At 44.6% G+C, this 24,479-nt stretch overlaps 1 protein-coding gene across 5 annotated transcripts in view; it reads right to left on the reverse strand.

Annotated features, from left to right (window-relative positions):
- DOCK5 (dedicator of cytokinesis 5) overlaps nucleotides 1-24,479 on the reverse strand; it is a 222,953-nt gene that overhangs the window by 99,304 nt on the left and 99,170 nt on the right. For all 5 annotated transcript variants that reach the window (XM_086703428.1, XM_086703427.1, XM_086703426.1 and 2 more), the window contains 8 exons: nucleotides 22,372-22,520; nucleotides 18,536-18,671; nucleotides 17,267-17,424; nucleotides 16,050-16,131; nucleotides 13,212-13,341; nucleotides 10,366-10,438; nucleotides 6,222-6,364; nucleotides 3,736-3,861 (listed from right to left, as the gene is read on the reverse strand). In XM_086703428.1, the coding sequence (XP_086559554.1) occupies nucleotides 3,736-3,861; nucleotides 6,222-6,364; nucleotides 10,366-10,438; nucleotides 13,212-13,341; nucleotides 16,050-16,131; nucleotides 17,267-17,424; nucleotides 18,536-18,671; nucleotides 22,372-22,520 (997 nt within the window). The remainder of the gene's footprint in view (nucleotides 1-3,735; nucleotides 3,862-6,221; nucleotides 6,365-10,365; nucleotides 10,439-13,211; nucleotides 13,342-16,049; nucleotides 16,132-17,266; nucleotides 17,425-18,535; nucleotides 18,672-22,371; nucleotides 22,521-24,479) is intronic.

Consider the following 24,479-nt stretch of genomic DNA (forward strand, 5'->3'; position numbering starts at 1 on the left):
GCTTGGAGCCTGGAGCCTGTTTCCGATTCTGTGTCTCCCTCTCTCTCTGCCCCTCCCCCGTTCATGCTCTGTCTCTCTCTGTCCCAAAAATAAATAAACGTTGAAAAAAAAAATTAAAAAAAATAATAAAATAAAATAAACTGCCTTCCAGTATTAAAAAAAAAATGAAACCTTCCAGCCCTAGAAGAAAATGGGAGCTGCACATTTGGAGCACTTTTCATTTTCATCTCTTATCTGCTTAGAAGAAAGGAAGGTATTGCCCACAGTTGGTTAAGGTGAAGGAACGGGGGCTAATTCATCCTTCACACTTTGAAATCCTCATGGCGCACACCGTGTCGGTAGAGACACTGACAATTTGTGTTAAAAGCCTTAACTGACAAAGCAAGCTCACTGGTAATATTTATCCCAAAGTATTGAGAATGTGAGCAAACAGATCTTATAAGTCTGTAAGGATCTTCACTGTGGTGCTGTTTCCAAAAGCGAAAACCTGGAAAATCCTCAATTTCCAACAATCGACAGCTGGCTGAATAAATTACGGTAACATCGGATGAGATGCTATTCATTTATTCATTTGAAAAACCGACCGGGCACCTGCTCTGTGGCAAGCGCTGTGCTAAGCGTTTGGGAGACGGTGGTGAGCCATGCGCCAGCCTCGCTCTCACACAGCCTCCAGTCTAGTGGGGGAGAGAAGCATGATCAGATAACCACATGACGAAATGCATCACTACAGAGGAAAGAAAAGGCCAGGCTCTATGAAGGTATAACACTAAGTCCCAACTGTGTCTGGAAGGTGTGGAAATCTTTCCTCTGAACGTGTGTTGGAGGGAGGAGAGTAAAAGGGAAGAGCAAGTAACATGTGCAAAGGTCCGGAGGCAGTGGACATATGATTGTTATCCAAACATATGGTGGCCCAGGGAACTGATGGCAGTAGCTACAACTAAGGAAGTGGCAATGGAGACAGGGAGAAGGGGGTGGATTGGAGAGGTCTTTCAAAGGTAAGACCGGAAAGTCTTGGCCACTAATTTTGCGTGAGGTATAAAGGAAAAGGGAGGTTCAAGAGAGAGACTCAGGCTTCTCGTTGGCGCAACTGGGTGGATGAGGCTGCCAATCTCTTGGATAAAACACAACAGAAGAGCCAGTCTACATGCAAACGATTGCAAGTCCCAAGTGGGGACTGTGAGGAAGAATTAGCCAGTTAAAGAGAGGAGAGTGATCCAGCCGGGTAGGAGCAGTGTCTATGGAAGTCCTGAGGCAGGAAGTAGTTGGGTCTATGGGGCCGGAGTTCAAAGAAGCAGTCTTGAGGCCAGAGGTACGAATTCGGAGGCAACGAATCCACAGAGGCAAAATGAGTGGATGAGATCACATGGGAAGAAAACGGAGGTATGAGAAGGAAAAGATACCTGTCACGGACTGAACTGCTCCCCCTCAACTCATGTGCCGAAGCCCTCGCCTCCAGCACCTCCGAATGTGACTGTATTTGGAGTCAGCCCCTTAAAGAGGTGATTAATCCGCGTCAGGCTCTGGGCTGATGGCTCAGAGCCTGGAGCCTGTTTCCGATTCTGTGTCTTCCTCTTTCTCTGCCCCTCCCCCGTTCATGCTCTGTCTCTCTCTGTCCCAAAAATAAATAAACGTTGAAAAAAAAAAAAAAATTTAAAGAGGTGATTAAGGTAAAAGGAGGTCACATGGTGGGCACTAATCCAACAGGACCTGTGTCCTTATGAGATCAGCACACAACACAGAGCCCCCAGGGGCGACCATGTGGGGACACAGTGAGAAGACGGTCATCTCCAAGCCAAGCAGGGAGGCCTCAGGGTTGAAACCAACCCTGCTGACCCCTTGATCTCGGACGTGCAGCCTCCAGAGCTGTGAGACAGTACATGTCTGAGGCTTTCGCCACCCAGCCTGTGGTACTTCATTATGGCAGCCCAAGCAAACTAATCCGGGACATAAGGACCAAATACCGAGGAGCTCTTAACATTGAAAGGCAAAACAGAAGATGACAAGGCAGCAAAGGGGAGTGGAGAAAAAGAGGAGAGTGCGGGTCTCTGACGAGAAGGGTGGAACATTTCAACAGGGAGCGGCAGACAATGTCACATGCCGCTAAGAACACCAGAGACAATCAGTAGGCCAAAAACATATCCACCGGGTTTAGTGACACTACCATCTTTGGTGACTCTAATGACAGCCACTCTGGACAGGACGGGGGGGGGGGGGGGGGGAGGGTGACCGGCAGACGCAGAACTAGAGATAGAGAGTACGTAACCGCTTCCAAGAACCTGGCTGGGAAGATGAGGGCAAAGAGGGGCGCCATAGCTGGAGGGGAGAGTTGGGTTGTCCAAACGAAGATGAGGAGATGCAAGGCGGGGGACTTGGGTCTAGACCTCTGTTTCTCAACCCTGGCCGGTCACCAGGATCACCTGGGGAGCTTGGGCCTTACAAACTGAATCAGAGTCTGGAAAATGCTGGGAACCTGTAGCAGGTGATCCTGACGAGCTTGATCCAAAGACCAGCGTCTGGTGGCCATCATCCTGGATGGTTTTTTGAAGTCTATTATAGCCCTGGCAGTCAGGAACCAATCCCACTGGTTAGAAAGAGGAGACAAGTGGGGCGCCTGGGTGGCTCAGTCGGTTGAGCGTCCGACTTCGGCTCACGTCATGATCTCTCAGTCTGTGAGTTCAAGCCCCGCCATCAGGCTCCATGCTGACAGTTCAGAGCCTGGATCCTGTTTCAGATTCTGTGTCTCCCTCACTCTCTGCCCCTCCCCCGTTCATGCTCTGTCTCTCTCTGTCTCAAAAATAAATACACGTTTAAAAAAAATTAAAAAAAAAAAAAAAAAAAAAAAGAAAAGAAAGAAAGAGGAGACAAGAATCTTCCCAGCCAGATTTCAAAGACAAATTCATCTTGTCCCCCAAATAAACTCCATTGCATTGTTTCAGACTTTGCTCTTGCTGTAGGAGTAACAGGGCGTTCAGTGCGAAGAGTATTACCAAAGCTGCTTTTTTTTTTTTTAAAACAAGAAGACAAAACACTCTTGCAGAATGGAGATGAGCATGCGGAGAATACCTATACGGATATGTATATAAAGATCTTATACTAAGGTCCTTGTGCTGATTTCCCTTCATGGCTGTAAAGATTCAGAAACAAATGGCTTAAGTCAGTGAATTCAAGAGAACACATATGTAGATCTCACCCATATGTGGTGCCAAAAAAGACGAAACTCAAGTAAGAAAACCGCAGAATGTTTACAATTCTCGTCACCACGAGTACAGGGAGAGCCAAGCACACAGTTGGAGCTTAAGCAAATGGGGCAAAGGGCCTCGCGGAGACGGGGCTGAGCAGGTACCTCGCTGCCGTTCCCTGGCAAGCAGCCCACAAGGCTGAATGTCATCCTGAGAAAGGTCCACGCGATGAAGCCGATCACTCTGGGGGCGCAGGACCTATGCTTTCATTAGCTCTCCGTAACGGACAAGTCAGGGAGAATTTCAGAGGGGCTTATGTGGAACATAAAGGAAGAGAGGGAACAGAAAATTCTGAGTTACGTTTCGAAGCATTATCTCGGGCTTGTGCACTGGGTAGGTTGGTACAAGGCACTGCAACCCTATATGTTATTTCCCACTGTCTCAACACCGTTGGATGCAGGTAACGAAATGTCACGCGGGATCTTTTGTTGCCTCCACTGTCCTGTTAGAAGTAACAGAGGAGGCAGCACAGGTGAATCAAGCCAAAGCTTTTTACCTGGAAGTATTATTTCGGGAAAGCCCATTTTTCGGGCGATCGCAGTTGATCTATCCACCAGATGTGAAAAATTCTTCTGAACCTGGGTGAGGTCACCTGGCAACAGCTTCAAAGATATCCAAAGCCCTTTAAAGAAATAAAGCATAAACTCCGGTGCTCTTTATGATCTGTACCATAAACCCACATAGAAAGGCTGAGAAAAATACATGTGTCGTAGTAATATACAGATACTTTCTTAGAAAAATGTAAATTCTCCCCCAGGTAACTTATAATTTTAATGACACTCCCATCAAAATCACGTGACTTCCTCGAGAATTTGACAGAGGTGTGAACAGATGTTTACTCTGGGGGAAGGAGCACAAGTTAAGATATCCCCAATCAGATACCAAAATACAGATAGAGCTGTAGTAAAGTGTGGTATTAATGGCAGAAAAGGTATTTAAATCACTAGAAACAATTAGATTAAGTACTAAAATATACAGTATATATATATATATATATATATATATATATATATATACATAGTAGATAGTAGTTGTATATATAGTAGATGCATATATAGTAAAGATGCACAAAAATCCTGAAAAAAAGAAGCAACAATTTTATAAATATGCTGGAATAATTTTCTACTTAAAAGAGAATCAAACAAATCTGCCACCTCCCATTTTCATTAAACTAAATTCCTAATATACTAAGGAAGTAAAATGAACCTCTTTTCTAAGAATAGAGACAAATGAAGAAATCATACAGAACAAAACTATCTATATAGAAATGGAAAGTTTTGGTATTTATAAAGAAGCGAGGGGTGCCTGGGTGGCTCAGGCAGTTAAGCCCCCAACTCTTTTTTTTTTTTAATTTTTTAAGGTTTATTTATTTATTTCAAGAGAGGGGGAAGTAAAGGGGCAAAGAGAGAGAGAGAGAGAGAGAGAGAGACAGAGACAGAGACAAGAGAAAATCTCAAGCTGACTCTGCATTGTCAGTGCAGAGCCCGATGCAGGGCCCGAACCCGTGAACCATGGGATCATGACCTGAACCCAAATCAAGAGTTGGATGCTTAACTGACTGAGCCACCCAGGTGCCCCAAGCGCCCAACTCTTGATTTCGGCTCAGGTCATGATCTCACGGTTCGTGGGTTCGAGCCCTGCGTCAGGGTCTGGGCTGACAGCTCAGAGCCTGGAGCCTGCTTGGGATTCTAGGTCTTCCTCTCTCTCTGCCCCTCCCCTGCTCACACTCTGTCTCTCTCTCTGTCCCTCAAAAATAAATAAAATGTTAAAAAAAAATAAAAGAGAGACATTGTTATCTTCATAAAAACTGAGAAGGAAAACTCAAAACGTAGGGAAGCCTGCGTAATTCACTTTTAATTTTTTTTTTTTTTTTTTTTTTTTTTTAATTTTAGAGAAAGAGAGCATGACTGGGGGAGAGGGGCAGAGGGAGAGAGAAAGTATCCCAGGCAGGTTCTGTGCTGTTAGCGCAGAGTCCGACCCAGGGCTCGATCTCACAACTGCAAGATCATGACCTGAGTCGAAATCAAGAGTTGGATGTCTAACCAACTAAGCCATCCAGGTGCCCCAAGTAATTTTTTGTTTAAATGCAAGGGAACTACGGAAGTTGACTTTTCACCTTTCAAACAGGTACAGATTTGTAAATATCGGGTCACACAGCAGGCACTGTGCTAATTAACAGCCACTGATGAGTTCCAAAACAACAGAAATATATTTTGTTACTTGTTTTCAGATTCCTTAATGATTCCTCACATGTCTTTCCCACCCAGAACGACTGTGAATACATGGAAAACTAAATATGCTGAAAATAATGATTAGTGTGTTTCCTGACTGCCTCCGTTTCAGAAGACAGTCTGACAGGTGGTTAAAAAAAAAAAAAAGTACCCCATCTTCAAAATTATCCCCAAATCATCTCCATCTTGGTATTTGAAATTTAAAATTTTAACTAGTTTTTCTTATTATTTGAATTTAAAATGTAGTTTCCAGGAGAATTTCTTAGCTAAAACTGTGTCAACAGAATGATAAATGGAAGCACTAAAAACAATCAAATGTTTGGCTAGCTATCCCGTTATTCCATATTATTATCTATTCATTTGTATTATTTTGGTCTCTTCCCTCTTACTTTTTAGGTAATGTAACGGGATAAACCTTCACAGGGTGGAACATAATTTTCCCCAAACCTCCTTCACTTTGTGCATTTACCTTAGAGTCAGCATTGGGATTGTGGGGCAGACAAAACTGAGCGAAGACTCACGGGATAAAAATTTGTTTCACACAATTTACAAAATATAGCTGTGATCCAATTCGGCGCTGGATGCAACCTCTGTGCTCTTCAGTGTTAAAAGCCTTTACCAGGAAGCTGAGGTGAGCGATCCCCACCCAGCAGGGGCTGTTTTGTATCAGAGAAAGATAGCGCAAAAGGGCAGGAGTCCAAGGGCTCAACTCGAATGCCCACTCCCAGCTTAGTACGTAGGGCTGCTGTACCTTGTCCTTTGTGATTCACTTCCTTCGCTGCTATCACTTTATTCAAGACTGAAGTGAGTGGCTCATTCTCCCCAATCACATGGGATGTTATCAGGGGCGACATGATTAGCTGCCTCTGCCGGATATAGGTTTCCATTGCAATTCTGGGAAAGTCAGAAATGAGAGGTTAGGTAAAAAGCGGAAGCTTCTGTAGCAACAGCTTCAGATACGGTGGGTCCTATGGGAACAATCTGCAGCTATAAACATTGGACATACCTAACTTGAAGACTCTTTCTTCCCTGTATTTTTCCTTTGGGTGCCCAGCTTGGTCATTTCCAAGATGACGCTGGTGCCTAAGACAGGCCCCCAGTGGAAAAAGGAAAAACAAATTCCCCCAAGAACAACAACAACAACAAAACCAAACTGATGGGCAAATGTTAACAAAATCAGAGGCAATGCCTAATGCTCTTTCTGAGCTGGGAGAGGCTGATGTAATGGAATCGAAGAAGAAACGGGACGAGGCAGGAGACCTGGCCTCCAGGTCTGGTTCCATCTAACTGAGCCTCAGTCTCCTCATCTGCGAGGAGATGGGCCAAGATCATATGCCTCCCAAGGCCTCCCTCTGGTGCCAACACTTAACATACAGGAGCAGTATGCACGCAGCAGCTTTTGGAGAATGTTCTCAGATTCTCATGTGATGACAAACTATATTTGGAGTTACAGTGGCACAGCCAGCAGCAAACAAGTTTCACTTTAATGATCCCATCAGGCTGCGGCTCGGACAGGGTGATCCAAGAGCCAAATCCAGCCCCTCCTGACAGCCCGGGCACTCTCAGGAACTACAGGTCAGCCCGGTGCAGTACAAGAGTCTCTCTCTCTCTCTGCTGTGGTTTTCTTCTCTTGCCCACACGCAGGCCAGCGTTCTCTGCGGGGCTCTGTTCTGGACCCTGATAGTTGCAGGGAAACATACAGCAGTATCTCACTGAAAAGCGAGGTGGCTATGATCTGCGTGGGTGCTTTCAAAGGGCTTTCTCTTTGATGAACTGGCAGGAGACATATAGGAGACTCCCCTAATATAACATGCTATAAAGCTTTTGAGATAAGTTATGAAAGCATTTGCCATAAATCTTAGGAGTTCAAGCACCGGAGACTGTGATTTGCATCACGGAATGCTTTACAGTGGCTGCTGACTGCACAATGAGTGGTAATCAAATTAGGTCTGGGTTCCTCAGAAACTCAAAGCGCATATTATTATACAGTGAAGGCCGTTTCAGGGCTCGCTGTTTCAACGTAGCTCCCGGGTGGGAGCTGGTTCAGAAATTAGGCAGGGAGGCACATAACCAGAGGAAGAAACCCACCTCAGAAGTGAAACACACATACAGAATAACTTTCACGTGCATACATGCTGCTATTATGTAATGTATATACTCATATATAACACGCACATAAGACATAATGCATATATAATAGTGATACGCGGTAACCTTTGTAAACACGTCATATCTACATATGGGTGGATATAACAGGAACATCCGTGGTCATGCGAGTTGTTTATATTTATCATACATAAAATGCATGTTTTAATATATTCAAATATATATTCATATTTTTTCTATATATTATTTAACATTTACTCATTAATGTTTAAGGTATATTCATATATTTAACACATTAATACACTTAATGTATTAATAAAAATTATATTTGATATATTTATTACATTTAGTATATTATTTAATATACTCGAACACGTGTGTATATAATTATCATGGGATCAGCATTCACGAATTTGAAAGTTAGCTCATAATTCGTATTAGCATGAAGCTACATATTCACCTCACCACATTCTTGGAGCGTCAGTATATATGTGGTAAGATACTAGATAAGTGCACGATTTTTTTTTTTGTTTGTTTTTTTTAATTTTTTTTTTTTTTTAACGTTTATTTATTTTTTTGGGACAGAGAGACAGAGCATGAACGGGGGAGGGGCAGAGAGAGAGGGAGACACAGAATCAGAAAGAGGCTCCAGGCTCTGAGCCATCAGCCCAGAGCCCGACGCGGGGCTCGAACTCACGGAGCGCGAGATCGTGACCTGGCTGAAGTCAGACGCTCAACCGACTGCGCCACCCAGGCGCCCCGATAAGTGCACGTTTTAAAAAGTATTAATAGCAGCCTCTGGATGAAGGAGGTGCTACTGAGCATGAGCTATTGGTACTGTTATATCTAGAAACTGGTCCAAAGTGGTGGGCCTTAAACTGAAAGATAAAGATTTTTATACTTTAAATAAAATTACATACAATACGTGATTTTTGTGGGAAAAAACAGAAGCACAGAGTTAAACACAAATGGGACAAAATCACCTTTGGTTAACTCAACAGAAATAACCACTGTTAATCATGGAGTATATTCTTTGAAATACCTAAATTTTGAGGCTTTTAATGCACTGTAACAATTCATGTTCTTTTTTTTTTTTGGTAACGTTTATTTATTTTTGAGACAGAGAGAGACAAGAGCATGAACAGGGGAGGGGCAGAGAGAGAGGGAGACACAGAATCGGAAACAGGCTCCAGGCTCTGAGCTGTCAGCACAGAGCCCGATGCGGGGCTCGAACTCACGGACCGCGAGATCATGACCTGAGCCGAAGTCAGACGCTTAACCGACCAAGCCACCCAGGCGCCCCTTTATGTTCTTATAAGTACTGTATATCTCCTTACACCCAAACTCTGGATATTATATATATTTTTAAAACTCGATCAAACCCAGTACTAAACCTCCTTGTTTATTTTGCATTTCGTTGATTCTCCAGGAATTTATAAGCCGTTTCTTTCTGTGTGTGTATGTGTACATATTTGTGTGTGTCTATATATACACACATATATTCTTTTCTGTTGATATCCTTATGAATTACTACTATTAATTCTTTATATATTAACAATAGTCATTCTTTTTCATACACATTGCAAAGATTTTACTAAATGTTATTCTGTATATAAGTTATTTAAAATTTGGGGGTGGTTTAACCTATCAAATTTTTTTTTTTTTTGCTCAAATCTCTGGAGTCTGATTCATAAAAGGCACTATTACATAAAACTTCTATTTCCCTGTATATTTTGAGATTTGAGTTCTTACACTTATAAGTTTAATCATCCGGCACAAGATGTGAGACAAGGTTCTGACTTCAGCTTAATAAATGGTGAGCTAATTTTGTCAAACAATTCCTTTCTGCGTAGTTCATACTTCTCCATGGATCTGCACTATTATTTTTTTTAAAAAATCATATATTAACTCAAACGTCTTTGGGCTGGTTTCCAGAATTCTCAGTTGTTCCGCTGACCTGCTCTGGCAGCTGTAGGCTGGCTGAGACGGTCACCTTCCCTCACTGACACGACTGCCCTGTTAGGGGTCAGTTCCAGCATCGTCTGTGGCCTCATTCAGGCCACCACTGCCCGCACCTGGGGCAAGGCAGCCACGACTCATAGAGCCAGGAATGGTGTCCGCACATACACTTCTTCGGAGTCATGGATGGGGGTTGACCTTTGCTGACCAACAGCTCCCCAGTGGCCCAGCCAGGGCTCCAGCTCCTGAAGCTCGGTCTGGAGGCCTCAGTAGAGCTCTCCAGGGAATCCTTCCATGTACTGCCAGGCTGGCTCTTCCTCTCCAGCAGGAGCCCAGGCGTTGGGCAGCCTTTCACCCTCCTGGTCTCCAGCCTGGTAGAAGCAGCCGGAAGCTTGTCAGATGCAGCCTCCACACCTACCAGACCATGCTCTGCACTGACAAGACCTCAAGAGAAGCCCCGTGCTGTCCTACATGATGCCTTGTATTCCATGACACTCGTCCCACACGACAAAGTACAAATATACTTCGGCCTTCCTGACGCTTAAATGGCACCATTCTTGGGTTTCTAGAGCAGATAGAGATTTGCCCCTTATATTCCAAAGGTCTTGTCTGCAGAATCGGGAAAGTTAGGTTTACCCTCTTACGTGTGACCCCAACATAAAGGACCTTGAATAAAGTCTTCTGTCAGCTTCTATCTCGCAATCTCCCAGCATGAGACTTTTGCTTTTGTAACTGAGCAATGGTTCCTAGCACCTGCTTGTGTGTTAACAGATCATTCAAAGAACTATTCCAGGTGTCAAGTCACCCAGGATAAATGCCACAGTACTTACTGCTGAAAGGGGATAAAATGCTGCTTTTCTTCATCATCCACCTTCCCATGTATAATATCAGTAATATCCATCACTAGGAAAAAGATAAAACTTAATTAAAGAACTTAATTGCTTCAGGCTTCAGTACGTTACAATGGAAAATTACAGTATCTGCAAACATAGGCCGAGAGAGAGAGAGACAGACAGACAGACAGGCAGAGCAGGGACACTTCTGTCTTTGCCAATGATCATTCCCAGCACCCACCCTGCAGAACAATCCATTCATCAGGAGCTCGTGCAGGTGTTTAGATTTGCTCCGCTCAATCCTGCAGATTACACGCTTTTGAAATTTCTATGAGACCCAGCGCTCAGTTCTGGAGAAATTTAAACCGGTGGATTACTTGTTGGTAAGCCTGCATTCCCAGGCACGGGGAACACAGATTGTCGTCAGGAGTGTCAACAGAATGAAGACCTGAGAAACTCATGACTTGAAGTGGTCACCTGTCTCTTGGCCTTGACGTGGTCGCACCTGGTTTCCATGTAAACGAAGGGAAGCCAAGAGCACCAGCAGCATAGAACAGAAGATCATACGGTGATTTGCTTCTTTGTGCACAAGCAGAGTAACCAATAAAGCACTGTTCTAAGCCTATTGTATATATTTTCTTATTTATGCAGATACTTTATGCCCCTACTTTAAGAGATGAGGAAACCGAGCACAGGAAAGGTACGTAACTTGCCCTAGGTCGGAAGTCTTAAGCGGTAAAGCCAGGGTATGAACCCAACTGCGATTATTACCTGGCCAAATCACTTAAGCTAGCAAAGCCTTGCTGCCCGGAGAACTGATGAGCGGACCACTCTACAGCTGCTCAAACCAGGCAGGACCCGCAGCCAAGAGGTGATCCCTTGGTTAATGAATTACAATCTGGCCATAAAGCGCACGCTCACAATCCACTCCCCAGATAACCTGTTTGGAGATTAAAAGAAGTACTGAAATACAAGACCTTTCTCATTTGAAAAACGAGGGATAAGGAAGGAAATGCCTTCTCAAAGCAACCCGAATGACAATGTGTTAGGCTTGGGAAATAATAGTATTGGTGAAAGGCTGCGGTAAAAGCGGGCCATGCCATCAACTTGCTGTTAGTCCTTAACAGACCCCTGCAAACACTGTACACAAAAACAAAATACTGAAAAATCTGTGTCTGGCACACCCCCTTCCAGAGGCAGTTCTTTGTCAAGGCCATCACCTAGTTATCCCAAACCTCTTGGCATCGAGTCTCAGAGTAAATTACTACTGTTCTCGCCTTACATTTACGCGCATGCGTGCATACACACACACACACACACCCTGAAACAGAAAAACAAGCACAAGCCTCAAGCTTGATTTTCAAATCTCTATGGCCCATTTGGAATGACAATGACCTCGAACATGCCTTAAATCCTTAGTTCGGTAGATTGTCATCTAGATGGCTAAATAGTGCTAGGCCAGGGCTCCTTGCCTTTTCTCAGATTTCACTTTAACTCTCTATCAGGAGTAATGCTGTGCCCTCTTCACAGACCAGCAGACCCTGACAGCAGGTGCAGCGCAAGGCTGGTCAAGAGATGACGACATCCAGTCTCATGGAATACAGAGGCCGCCTCGTTATCCATAAACCCACCAGGTCAATCCTGGTGGCATTTTCTGGACATTTGTTCCAGGAGAATTACAGCATTTCATCGACAGCTTTCAAAACGTCTCAGGGAGCAAAACGTCCACGTACGACCAGGAATGTATTTCCTTCATTTAACAAACTACGGAAGAAAACGCAGGGCCTCTTGGAAGGTTGCGGGGTTTGATTTAAGCCAAGGACCCTCTTTGAAAGCAGTCAGCAACACAATGTTGCCTTTGATGAGTGAGTCTCCCAGACAGGCAAACCACTTCCCAGGGAGAGTTTTACTGGACCAAAATCAATACGTAGCCCACAGGCAGGGCAATGCCGGTGGTCACGACTGAGGCTTTCCTAAGGTCCTACCGTGTGCAAGGCATAGTGCTGGGCACTGAAGAAGAAACAAAGGAGGCGGGGTCTAGGTCTAGGTCTAGGTGATGACACAGGACCCAAGGAAAGAGAACTGGTAGCCGAGGGAGTGAATGCTGTGTGTCGGATACTAACATTGACAACCAAATTCATCTTGCACGGTCTCTGGGGTTCCCCACCCTCCTATCTTTAAGTGTGCGTGTGTGGTGGGGGTAAAACATGAGTAACGTCAGATCTGCTGTCTTAACTACTCTTCAAAGCCCAGTTTAGCAGCAGGAAGCACATGCACACTCGTGGGGTGCTGACAACGCCGTCCTTCTCCAGAGTTTTTTCATGTTCCCCACCTGAAACTCGGTCCCCAGCAAACACCAACTCCCCCCCATCTCCCCTCCTTCCCCCCAGCCCCTGGCAACCCCCATTCTATTTTATGTTTCTACGATTCTGACCTACTTCACATGAGTAGGATCATACAGTATTTATCTTTTTGTGTGACGGGCTTATTTCACTTTATACGACATCCCTATGGTTCATCCATGTTGTAACCTGGGTCAGAATTTCCTTCCTTTGTAAGGCTGAGCGCTATTCCACTGTATGTATGTACCACATTTTGCTTACCCATTTATCCCTCCATGAGCACTGGGCTTGCTTCCACCTTTTGGCTTATTGTGAATAATGTTGCTCTAAACCCAAGTGTACAAATGTCTTGAGACCCTCCGCTTCCAATTCCTTCGGGTAGACACACCCAGAAGTGGGATTCCTGGATCATAAGTTCTATGCTTAATTATTGGAGGCCCTGCCGTGCCGTTTTTTTTCACAGTGGCTGCACCCTTTACAGGTCTCTGGGACTTTCTGTACCTGCTACTCCAAAAGGTCTTCGGAGCCCACAGGTATGCTTTTTGCCCTCCTTCAGCTCCATGTGGCCCACCCGGACAATCTGGCACACGAGGCTGATGCGGGGCCGGATGAGGTCTGTGCTGCTGAGGTCCTAAAGGGGCAGAGACCAAGCAAGAGGAGATCAGGCGGCATCACCCGTCACCTTTGTTTCTCTTTTCACTCTACAACAGAACACCATTCAGAGCCTATTTCCTAATCCTGGAAAAGGAGAACGAGCCTTCCCTTCTCCATACCCACCCAAGAACTACCAGGGCATCGGAGCCCGTATTCCAAAAAGGAAGGGATTTTTTTTTTTTTTTTTTTTTTTTGATTCCTCAGTTCCTACTTCATATCGAGAAAAAGAAGATCACGTTCGGTCTGAAGTCTCTAGTTTATCAATTTAAGCAGGGTGTTTAAAAATCGGGACACCTGTCATTGCTACTTTATATTCTGCCAGGACAGAGCTGAGCACAGGCTGCACTTCGGTGTCAGATGAAATGAAAGCTTGCGTGACGCTGACATTTACTGGGTATCTACACATGCCGGTGTTATTTCATTTCATCTTCCAAATAATCCTGCGAGGCAGCTATAACACAGAAATTTACATGTGCTGGTTTCTGTAATTATTCATCTGCTTTTTGAGAGGTATTCATGGAGAGCTTCTCGGTGTATGTTGATCAATGGAAGATGTGTGGATGTCTCTGTTTTGTTGCGGCTCGTGTTCTACACTTGTTGGTATTCTCAAGGATGGGTGAGTAAATCCGTGAATGAGCCCACATAGCTCATTCTCTTAAACATCAGAAATATTTTAATTGCAGCTCAAATTCTTTTCATGAAACAGCTGTCCAAGGCCTCTTTACTGAATCAAGAATTACTTTCTAAATAATCATTCCGAATCCATCCTCTGTAATTGAGTTAACTGAGGTCTCCAAAATAGGGATATATACCAATGATGGCATCAACCCTGAATTTCTATTCTAAGTTTTGTGAGGCTTCTGTTAATAGAAAGATAAAGACTCCGGGTGACTAGTTACATAAATTGGGGCACACTGCAACTATTTAATAATGTGCTTTGTAAAAGAAGTTTTGGAAGGCTGCTTAATGATCAAGGACGTGGTCACCACATTTTATTTCACTGAAAAAGCTGGACATGAAATTTACATCCAAGAAGATCGTAATCGGGAGGGGTGTGGGAGAAACAGGATAAAATGCAGCTTTTCTAAAATGTCATTGATTAGAAGATGGACCAAAAGCTCAATAATTCCTTTTTTTTTTTTTTTTCCCCAGTGGTTTTTCAATGCACACATTGACCAATAAACGCTTTTTGATTTTAGGGGAAAATCCACACATCTTAGAATTGAGGAAGGGAGGTTTCGGGAAGAGTTTAAGCTCTTCTTCTGTCTTTGATTACCAGATGGTAAAGATATAGGTGGGTCAGCTCACGAGCGGTCATCACACCGTGCTCGTCGTGAAAATGAGACGTTAACAGAAGGAATAAATACTAATAAGAAGGAATGAATGAATGAATGAATGAATGAATGACTAGACTGTCCTGGGTCCACTGCTCCTTCCTATTGCTTCCTTTGGCATTTTACCTTAGACTGTATTTTCCCTGCTGCAGAGTGGTAACAGAACAGGGAGATAACATATATGTGCATGGGCTTAAGGAAAGAAGGCAGGAAAGGACGGCGTATCCCCTTTAGGCCTGGTTGGAGCTGGAGAAGCCTGCCCACCAACACCTCTCAGAGCAGGTGGCAGCGGCTCCGGGGCATTTTAAGCACCGATGTCATAAAAAAGTGAGAGAACCCCGAGAAAGTTCTAACCCAGGAGAAAGAGTCACCAGGTCTCAGCTCTATGACCCGATAAATTTTCTCGCTCTTGACCCAGAGAGAGCACCGCTCCTCCTACCTTGGAGAAGAGGAGAAATACAGGGGAAAGGCCATTGAAAGAGGAGCGAACCAAAAAACAGAGACTGTGCCTTTGCTGGAGCTGTAACCCCGGTCTGCAAAGCTCTTCATCAGCATTGCTCACTCTCGTCAACTTCAAGTTCTTGCTCAAATGGCCCCTTCTCAGGAAGGTCTGCCCTGACCCGCCTATTTAAAAAGGATCACTTCCCCAGGCCCAAAGCTCCCAACAACCCCCCCCCTCCCGAAAAATACTTATGACCCCTAACATTCTATACAATTTACTCATGTGTTTGATCACTGTTTCTTACTGTCTTCCCCTTTTGGACAAAAGCTCCTTGAAGCCAGAGATGCTTTTTCTTTTTTTTTCTTTTTCTAAACTGTATTTATTTTTGAGAGAGAGAGAGAGCGAGCAAGCGAGCACAGTCAGAGTAGGGACAGAGGGGAGAGGGAGAGAGGGAGAAAGAAGGAGAGAGGAAGAGAGAAGGGGAGAGAGTGAGGGAGAGGGAGAGGGAGAGGGAGGGAGAGAGAGAGAGAGAGAGAGAGAGAGAGAGAGAATATCTCAAGAAGGCTCTACTCCACGCAGAGCCTGACACAGAGTTGGATCTCATAACCGCGAGATCACAGCCTGAGATGAAATCAAGAGTCGGAAGCTTAACTGACTGAGCCACCCAGGCGTCCCAGGGATGTTTTTTCTGATGTGTTTACTGCTATATGTCCAGTGCCCAGATCAGTGCCTGGCATCTAATAGGTGCTCGATAAATATCTGCAAAATAAATGAGCGGTTATTCCTGCTAGGGGGATCATGATGATTTTTCTTGTCTTCTTTTCATTTCTGATGTTTTCCATATACTTACCATGTGCATCTGCTAACATCGTAAGCACAGAAAATTATTAAACTTAAGGTCGCACTTACAGTAAAAACTGCTTGAAGGTTATTAAGCTTCTCTATTTCCTTGGGCATCCCATTACTGCCCCAACGAATTAGGTAATTCTCACTGGGGAAGGAAAAAAAAAATATCCTTAACGAAGAGCTAACTGGGGATGGGGCTACCCTCGGTATAGACTTAACAGGGTGAAAGGAAGGCCCAAACAAGCTCTGTTGAATTTATCAGGCAAGTGTGAATATAGCGCACAGGTGGCCACTCCCTGGTCCCCTGGCTTTGGACAAGCGCGAGTGCCACAGCCCAGCGCTCAGAGGCACACCCAGGGTGGACCCGAGACAGACGCTGCTCAGGACGGGCACAGACAGACAGCACGTTCTCCCAGACGCTGTCTGGGGTCTTTCTTCCAACTCAAATTCTTCGTATGACGGTTTCTGCTTTGCGGAATCAGGAATATAATTTCAAAATATTCATTCCTGATCCATCCCCTGGAACTCACGCCACCCCACTCAGATAAAATTTCTACTGCAGAAATGAACGATTTGTCAGTAACTACTTTTAACCATCTAGTCAAAAACCAAATCGGTTTTCTTAGCTGCTCAGCCAAGTAGCAGTGTGACTGCAGGGTCAAACAAAGCCTATTATTCTCTACAGTCTTTTTAAAAAGCGCTTTTTTTTTTCTTTAAACAGCCTTTATTTTTTAGAGGAGTTTTAGGTTGACAATGAAGTTGAGTGGAAGGTACAGAGTTCCCATATAGCCCTGCCCCCGCCCATGCACAGCCTCGCCCACTATCAGCATCCCCCAGCACAGTGGCACATTGGTCACAATTGATGGACCAATACCGATAGGTCACTACCACGCAGAGTCCCGAGTTTACCTTAGGGTTCACTCTTGGCGCTGTGCGTTCTACGGATTTGGACACATGTATGATAACACGCATTCACCATTACGGTGTCATGTGCCTTAAAATCCTCTGTGCTCTGCCGATGCATTCCTCCCTTATCCTGTCCCTGTCTCCATGTTCTGATGAGTTTCCTGTGATTCTCAGACCCAGGGAGCACACACACTGTGCCAGCAGCCATACAGAAAGGCTCAGGAGCCCAAAGGATGTTACTTTCTATCACCTAGAGACCCTCCCTTCTTTTCTATCTCCCCCTCCCAAACCTAGCAAAGAGCTCCTTAGGTGGGTGGCACGTAAGGGTGGGTCTTTTTGCAAGGTCAACCGCAGATGACCTGGGACTCGGCTACCTGATGAAGGTGGACTGGTCCGGGTCATAGAGGGCCATGAACAACTCGGCGTCCTCCCCAATGTTGCAGACGAAGTTCTTGAAGTTCACGTAGAGGCCGTAGGTATGGACAGCGCTGAAGACAGACTGGCCCCGCAAGTCCAGGTTCTGAAGAACCGACTGGACACAGAGGGAAAGAGAGAAAAGCATCTTGGTTTCAGCAAATGGCAAACAATGGCAAAGACACGGGCTGACAAACGCGGGAAGAATATAATTACACCCCCCCCCCCCCCGGGGGAGAAGCACTGACGGAGAAGAAAGCGTGTGCACGTGGCTAAACGGTTGAGTGAGCAAAGCACCATCACTATTCTTTGAATGATCAAGACTGTCCTGTTGGGGGCCTTAAGCCCACCTCATTCATTAAGTGCTGTCTAAAGACGATTTGTGGCTTGGAAGCTTCAAGAACTTCTCATCTCTCAAATGGCTTCTGAATGAACCTCACAGGCACAAGAATCATGAATCATTATCCCTCTTTTGGGGAAGAGCTCTCATTGCAAACAAGAGATTCCTCTGGAAAGGCTTCACCCTCAGGCATGGTGAGCCACTGGAGCCAGGAACACAATTAAATATTATGACAACTGTGCTAAGTCAGGAAACAAAACTACCAACCAAGTAAAGAGAAGCCTTTACTCAACAGAACAGAAAGACTGGAAGAATATATATCAAAATATCAATATGGTTGGGTCTGTGCCGTCATACTATGAGCGATTTTTTTTTTCTTGTTCTCTTTCTCTGTACCTTTCCAATTTGTGTTTAAGGTCCAATTGTCACTTTCGAATCTTTCAAACGCTTTCTTTTTGAACATGATTTTATTTAGTTTGGAAATTGTATTACATACACCAAATACGAAAGGTTACGTGGTACAAAGGCTCCCTCCCACCCAGTTCTCCTTCCTAGAGGCAACCATTAATTATCAACTTCTCGTCTACTGTTTCAGAGTCAGTCAACGCATGTGCAAACGCTGTGGTATGTGTATCCCTTTTTGAAACACAAAGATGAATATATTGTACACCTTGTTCTCCATCTTGCTCTTTGTCTGTTAATGTAGATCTTTGTGATCTTTCCATATCAGAAGGTATACCCCTGACTCACTCTTTTTGTCCACTTTTGCTTTTCAAACGCGGCAATGGATGAGTTTCTAAACGCTTCTACCTCTTGTTGTCAATGACTCCCTTTCATCAAAGACAAAAAGCAAAAATGAAACCTCATCTGCACGTCGGAGGACGTGTACCTTTTCTTCTTGGATCTTTTCCTCGATCCTTTTTGAGGCCACTTCATGGGCCCTGAAGAGGGCGATGGTGCTGGTTTCATCTGGGTCCAAGATGTTCCCGTTGTCATCTCTCACCACCAGATCTAATCCCAGCATTCTAGAAAGAAAGGAGTGATCAGTGGGTTCTCCTCATTTAGAACAGACTCGTTCCTGAAGAGCCCAGGAAAGAACCCAGAGGACTGACAGTTAGAAAGTTTGGGTGGTACCAAGACAAGAACCGCTCCCTTGGCTTTTCGCCTTTCAATTTCTGCCTCCTCTCCACGTAACAAGAGATAGAACGCTTATGGTAATGTTAACGAAACTCATAGAATGATACGCAAAGTAATTTGTTCCACGGAACCTCAAAAGGAAAAGCAACAGTGGCACTGATTTTGACCAGATCCCTCTGACCAATGTCTCTTTCCCTAATCTCCTATTGTTTGGCACAGGAACAATGATGGACCGATGCACAAATATCTGGGGGCTTTGCTGGATTTCCCTACAAGTTTAGTGTTGAGGGGCGCCTGGGTGGCTCAGGTTCAGCATCCGACTTCAGCTCAGGCCATGATCTCCCAGTTCGTGGGTTTGAGCCCTGCATAGGGCTTTGTGCTGACTGTTCAGAGCCTGGAGTCTGCTTCCAATTGTGTCTCCTCCTCCCTCTCTGCCCCTCCCCCGCTCAAGCTCTGTCGCTCTCTCTCTCTTAAAAATAAAACATTAAAAAAAAAAAAAGTTCAGTGTTGAGGACAATCCTTAATTCAAGACTTGTCTTGGGGTGCCTGGGTGGCTCAGTCAGGTTAAGTGTCTGACTTTGGCTCAGGTCATGATCTCATAGTTCACGAGTTCAAGCCTCCCTCACATCGGGCTCTGTGCTGACAGCTCAGAGCCTGGATCCTGCTTCATATTCTGTGTCTCCTTCTCTCTCTGTTCCTCCCCTGCTTGCGCTCTCTCTCTCTCTCTCCAAAATAAAGATTAAAAAAAAACAAAAAAAAAGACTGTCTTAAAGGAGATCAATGAAGAAGGTCTCGGCTGCTGGAATCTCATAACCTATCTCTGAGCACGGGCTCCGACGTCACTAGATCAGGATTGGAGTCTTGGCTTTTTTTTTTTTTTTTTTTAAATTTTTTTTTCAACGTTTATTTATTTTTTGGGACAGAGAGACAGAGCATGAATGGGGGAGGGGCAGAGAGAGAGGGAGACACAGAATCGGAAACAGGCTCCAGGCTCTGAGCCATCAGCCCAGAGCCTGACGCGGGGCTCGAACTCACGGACCGTGAGATCGTGACCTGGCTGAAGTCGGACGCTTAACCGACTGCGCCACCCAGGCGCCCCATGGAGTCTTGGCTTTAATAGATGACTCCAGGGGCGCCTGGGTGGCGCAGTCAGTTGGCGTCCGACTTCAGCCAGGTCACGATCTCGTGGTCCGGGAGTTCGAGCCCCACGTCGGGCTCTGGGCTGATGGCTCAGAGCCTGGAGCCTGTTTCCGATTCTGTGTCTCCCTCTCTCTCTGCCCCTCCCCCGTTCATGCTCTGTCTCTCTCTGTCCCAAAAATAAATAAACGTTGAAAAAAAAAAAATTTTAATAGATGACTCCAGGTAACTTACTTACTTTTGTGAAGCCCTGCCTTCCTCATCTGTAAATACTGCCCACCCTTCAGTATCGTTGGGGAGAATTTAATGAGATAACATGGAAAGCACGTAACACGGTATGTCTAGTTACATACCAGATATACTTCTGGCAAACTCTGGCGCACTTCTGGCAAATAGCAGCTCTTCTACAGCAACCGCCACAAAAACACGCCTGGCTATGTTAAGTTGTAGCTCTGCGTGTTATACAGAAAACATTAAGAGCCGTGCGCTCTGCGCACGGCACGATCCCTACCAAGGCTCTTATGCCCGATGGGCACACAGGAGTAGGAAACATTTTGCTCAGCTCCAAGACGCTGGGGACTGTGGTGGAAACAAGATCCTGCTATCCGAATGCCCGGCGAACATTCCAGGCACCAGCAATTTGGGAGAAGGGATGTTCAAAGAGCAAGAAAGCTGAGGGATCACCGTGAGATGTGCCAAGTCTTTGGGAAGAAAGCAAACATGTCTAATTACCCTCCTCCCTGTTTTACAGCATCTCCATCAACTGACTGAATCTGGCAGGTTCCTTTCCACGGCAGCCAGACCCACAGGCCACCCAGATGCATGAGCCATGGGTCTTGGTAGCTGCTCAGAGACTGAGCACTGAGGCACTGACGAAGCGGCTTGATCTCTTGAACTGCTACTCAAGGCTGGAATGGGAAGGCAGGCATGTTCAACTGTTTGTGGGACATTAACATTCTACGCTGATGATCAGAGTCTTCTAGGCCCAAGTCACACAAGACTCAAAAATACAGAGGCAGCAGAGGCGCAAGGAGGGACCCGACATCCCACCATAGCTGTTTTTGAAAAAATGCCCCCAGCACGTGACTAGCAATACAACCCCTGTGGTTACAGTCCTGCGAATGGACAAGTGACGAGAGAGCAGTGCGTTCTTAACCCTAAGGAGGGAGCTTTAAACATGGAATCGTGGGGCGCCTGGGTGGCTCAGTCGGTTAAGTGTCCGACTTCAGCTCAGGTCATGATCTCGCGGTCTGTGAGTTTGAGCCCCGCGTCGGGCTCTGTGCTGACCGCTCAGAGCCTGGAGCCTGTTTCGGATTCTGTGTCTCCCTCTCTCTCTGACCCTCCCCCATTCATGCTCTGTCTCTCTCTGTCTCAAAAATAAATAAACGTTAAAAAAAAATTTTTTTAAACATGGAATCATGTGTTTGGGGCTCAAATTTAGCCTTTCCCACTTATGACCTATGTAACTTGGAAGTAAATCACTTAAGCTCATTTGGTCTATTTTTTTTTTTTTTTTAACCATAAAATGGGCTAGAATCAAGTAATATATGTGAAGGGTACACAGCAGATTTCAAATAATGATTGAACCTGAATCCTGTATGCTCTGTTGACCCCAGCTATTTCTGAATACAGCTGTCTGAGCCTATAACAGTTAAGTAAATAGGATAATGAGCTGTATTTTAACAGGTCTCAGAAGTAGATCCAAGAGTCCTGAGGTTGGAGAAGTAGGGTAATAGGGGAGGGGAGAAAAATCATGTATGCACAAGTTGAAGAAATGTAGAAAATGAAACTAAAAGGCAAAGAGATCATCAACAAAACTAATGAAGGAACCACCCCTGTCTTGTAAAAGGAGCTGGTCGGGAGAATGAACCCCAGACCACATGAACTCATGAACTGGCGGCTTTCTCACTTTCATAAGGTCGGTAATGTCTGGAACCTATGTATCTGCCTGAGCTAATCGGAAGATTAATGAAGTGATAAACTCTTTGGAGGTTACTGGAGACCTAATCAACAGGCTAAAAATATGGTTTACTCTTCTTGTAAATTTGGTTTTCATACACTGCAAACAACAGTCCCAGTTAGGGAGCATGGGGAGAAAGAGAATGAATCTGATGCAGATTTAAAATCCACTGTTCGAATAAAAGTTGATACGGTCCCAGGCCTCAGAAAATGTGACTTCCGATGTGCTGTCTCTTTCCGTCTGTTTGGCAGGGAAGTCTCCTCTTCCCTGATCATCTGTCATCTCCCTGACACACATCCAAGCGCAGGGTCTGGCCTAAGAAGGGACTGCCAAATTTTTCCAACAAAATTAAATGCCTTCCAACGCGAAAAAGAGGGCAGGAAGCATTATTCTTCGACAACTCCAAGATCAAAAGCTGATGGCAAGGTATGGCCTTAGCATGAATGCGCCCATCTCTTTCCAAGTCCTCAGCGAACTCATTCCTCGTTTACCTGTTCCCGTGATCAATTTTGGCTGTGACCTTCTTCTTGAGCTCTGCCAGTTCATCCTTGGGGAGCGTTCCAGACAGGATCTGGGACCGCCACTCAATCAGGCTATAGGTCATCTGCTGCAGCTGGCGGAAAAGTGTGACCTTGTTGTTCTAGGATGGGAAAGTGAGGCGGAGGAAAGAACAAAAATATGAAGGTGTGATGGAGGATGGAAATATCTTTTGACTCAGCTCTGACTTTATAAGGTGTTACTGAAGCCATTCATTTTGCCATGAAGTTGTGAACTTCAAAGGGATCTTTTAAAAATAGGGATGGCTTTGCTCTAGGCCACGCCCACTCCCTACCCTATTTCAACTTTCGAATCAGAGAAGCCAGTGTAGAATGGATGACTATTCTTAACGCATGTCAAATCACCCATGTACCCTAAGTTCAGCCATGTCCTACCTCTGTTTTCAACCCTCCAGGGATTTCCTCTGTCTTCCAGACACAGCAATCACATTGTAAACTCCCTCCTATCTTGGGTCCTGCCCACATTCCCAGCTACATTTTGCCCCAATCTCTACTTCAAAAATCTACACTCCTCCCATTAAAAGCTATGCCCATTTCTCTGGAGTGCTCCAGACCCTCTCAATATGGTACTTCCTCTACCTGGAACCCCTTTTCTCCCTTCCCCCCAAGCTTCCCCCCCATTTCACACCTCCTCACACGCTATGAGCTCCGCCAACTGCTAATTCTTACTTCTTTGGTCTCAACTTAGAAGTCTCTTGCTTGAAACCCTAACTGTGGGCTGGCTATCCCTACCATTGCTCCTGGGATTGACTCTCATCACGTCACTCAGAACCTGGACCATCCTGGCCCATTTCATTCTCTTCGTAAGACAGTCAGCTTCTACAGGACGAGGAGCTTGTTCATTTTTGTATCCCTAGGAGCTGGTGTAGGGTGGGCGTTCTATAAAATGTGCCACATAAGTAAATTATGGATGGAGAAAGAACTGTTATATCAGAGATAAAGGATAATGGAAAGTAAAATGGAAAATATTATTTAAAGTCCCCATAAAACTGTTAGACCATCCCAAAAATTGTTAGACCTACAATAATTAAACCGTTATTCTGGGCTTCGGTAAGAACTTCTATACCTGAACCAAACGAACTTATGACTAACTAATTATACGTACCTCTATCATTTTAAGTATCTGATGTCCAAGCCATTAAGACCTTGATTTTATCTAAATGATTAATATATGATTATATATGTAAATAATATATATCAATTATTTATACAATATTATTTACATAAATAATGAACATAGAATATTTATGTACACGCGAGATAATTTTAAATTATGAAAAGTGCCAGAAGAAAAATAAATGGTTGAAATATGATAGGGTGTACATGGGAGAAGGAAGACATTTGAGATACAGTCATCAAACAAAACCGTTTTGTGGATCGCTTTTCAAATGTTTATTTAAAATAAAAACTTGCACACTTCCAATCACCCCATAAATACTACGAAATCACTTCTTTTTTACTTATAGGTGAAAAGTCATGATATATTTATGTAACTATACATTTTCAAATTATAGGAACTATTTTTATCTGTTGTAAAGACAATGCAACCCCCCCCCCCACACACACACACATACACAAAGAAAATTGTCAATGGCTGTACAGTATGTTCTTCTGTGATGTTCTTCTACAACAATCCCTGGGGCAGATTCCTGGGCAAGTTATCAAGTACAATCAAGATACTGAAAACACCCAAGGTACTCCCGAACAAAGAGCAAACACAGAGCGAAGAGCCCTCGGTGCAGAAGTCGGGCCAGGACAGGGGGAGACAGCAGTGAGATTAGCAGAGTGTGACAAAAGCCCTAAAAGAAGTTCAATGTCCTGTGAGAACACTAAGGAGAGAGTCGAAGAACTGGCTTATATGCTCCATTAACACTATGGATCCGAAAAATACAGAACGCGAAACCTGCTTAACATTTTGCAATTAGCTACCTCTCATGCTTTTGGCATTTTCTGAATTGCCTCTTTCTCATCAGTCAGTCTTTTGAAAAGCATAAAGATGAGACTTTAAAAAGTTTCATTTTCAATAAGCAAAGGTAAAAACC

The sequence above is a fragment of the Puma concolor genome, chromosome B1 (genome assembly GCF_028749965.1).
Source record: "Puma concolor isolate L17-30 chromosome B1, mPumCon1.1.hap2, whole genome shotgun sequence".
Taxonomy (NCBI): Eukaryota; Metazoa; Chordata; class Mammalia; order Carnivora; family Felidae; genus Puma; species Puma concolor.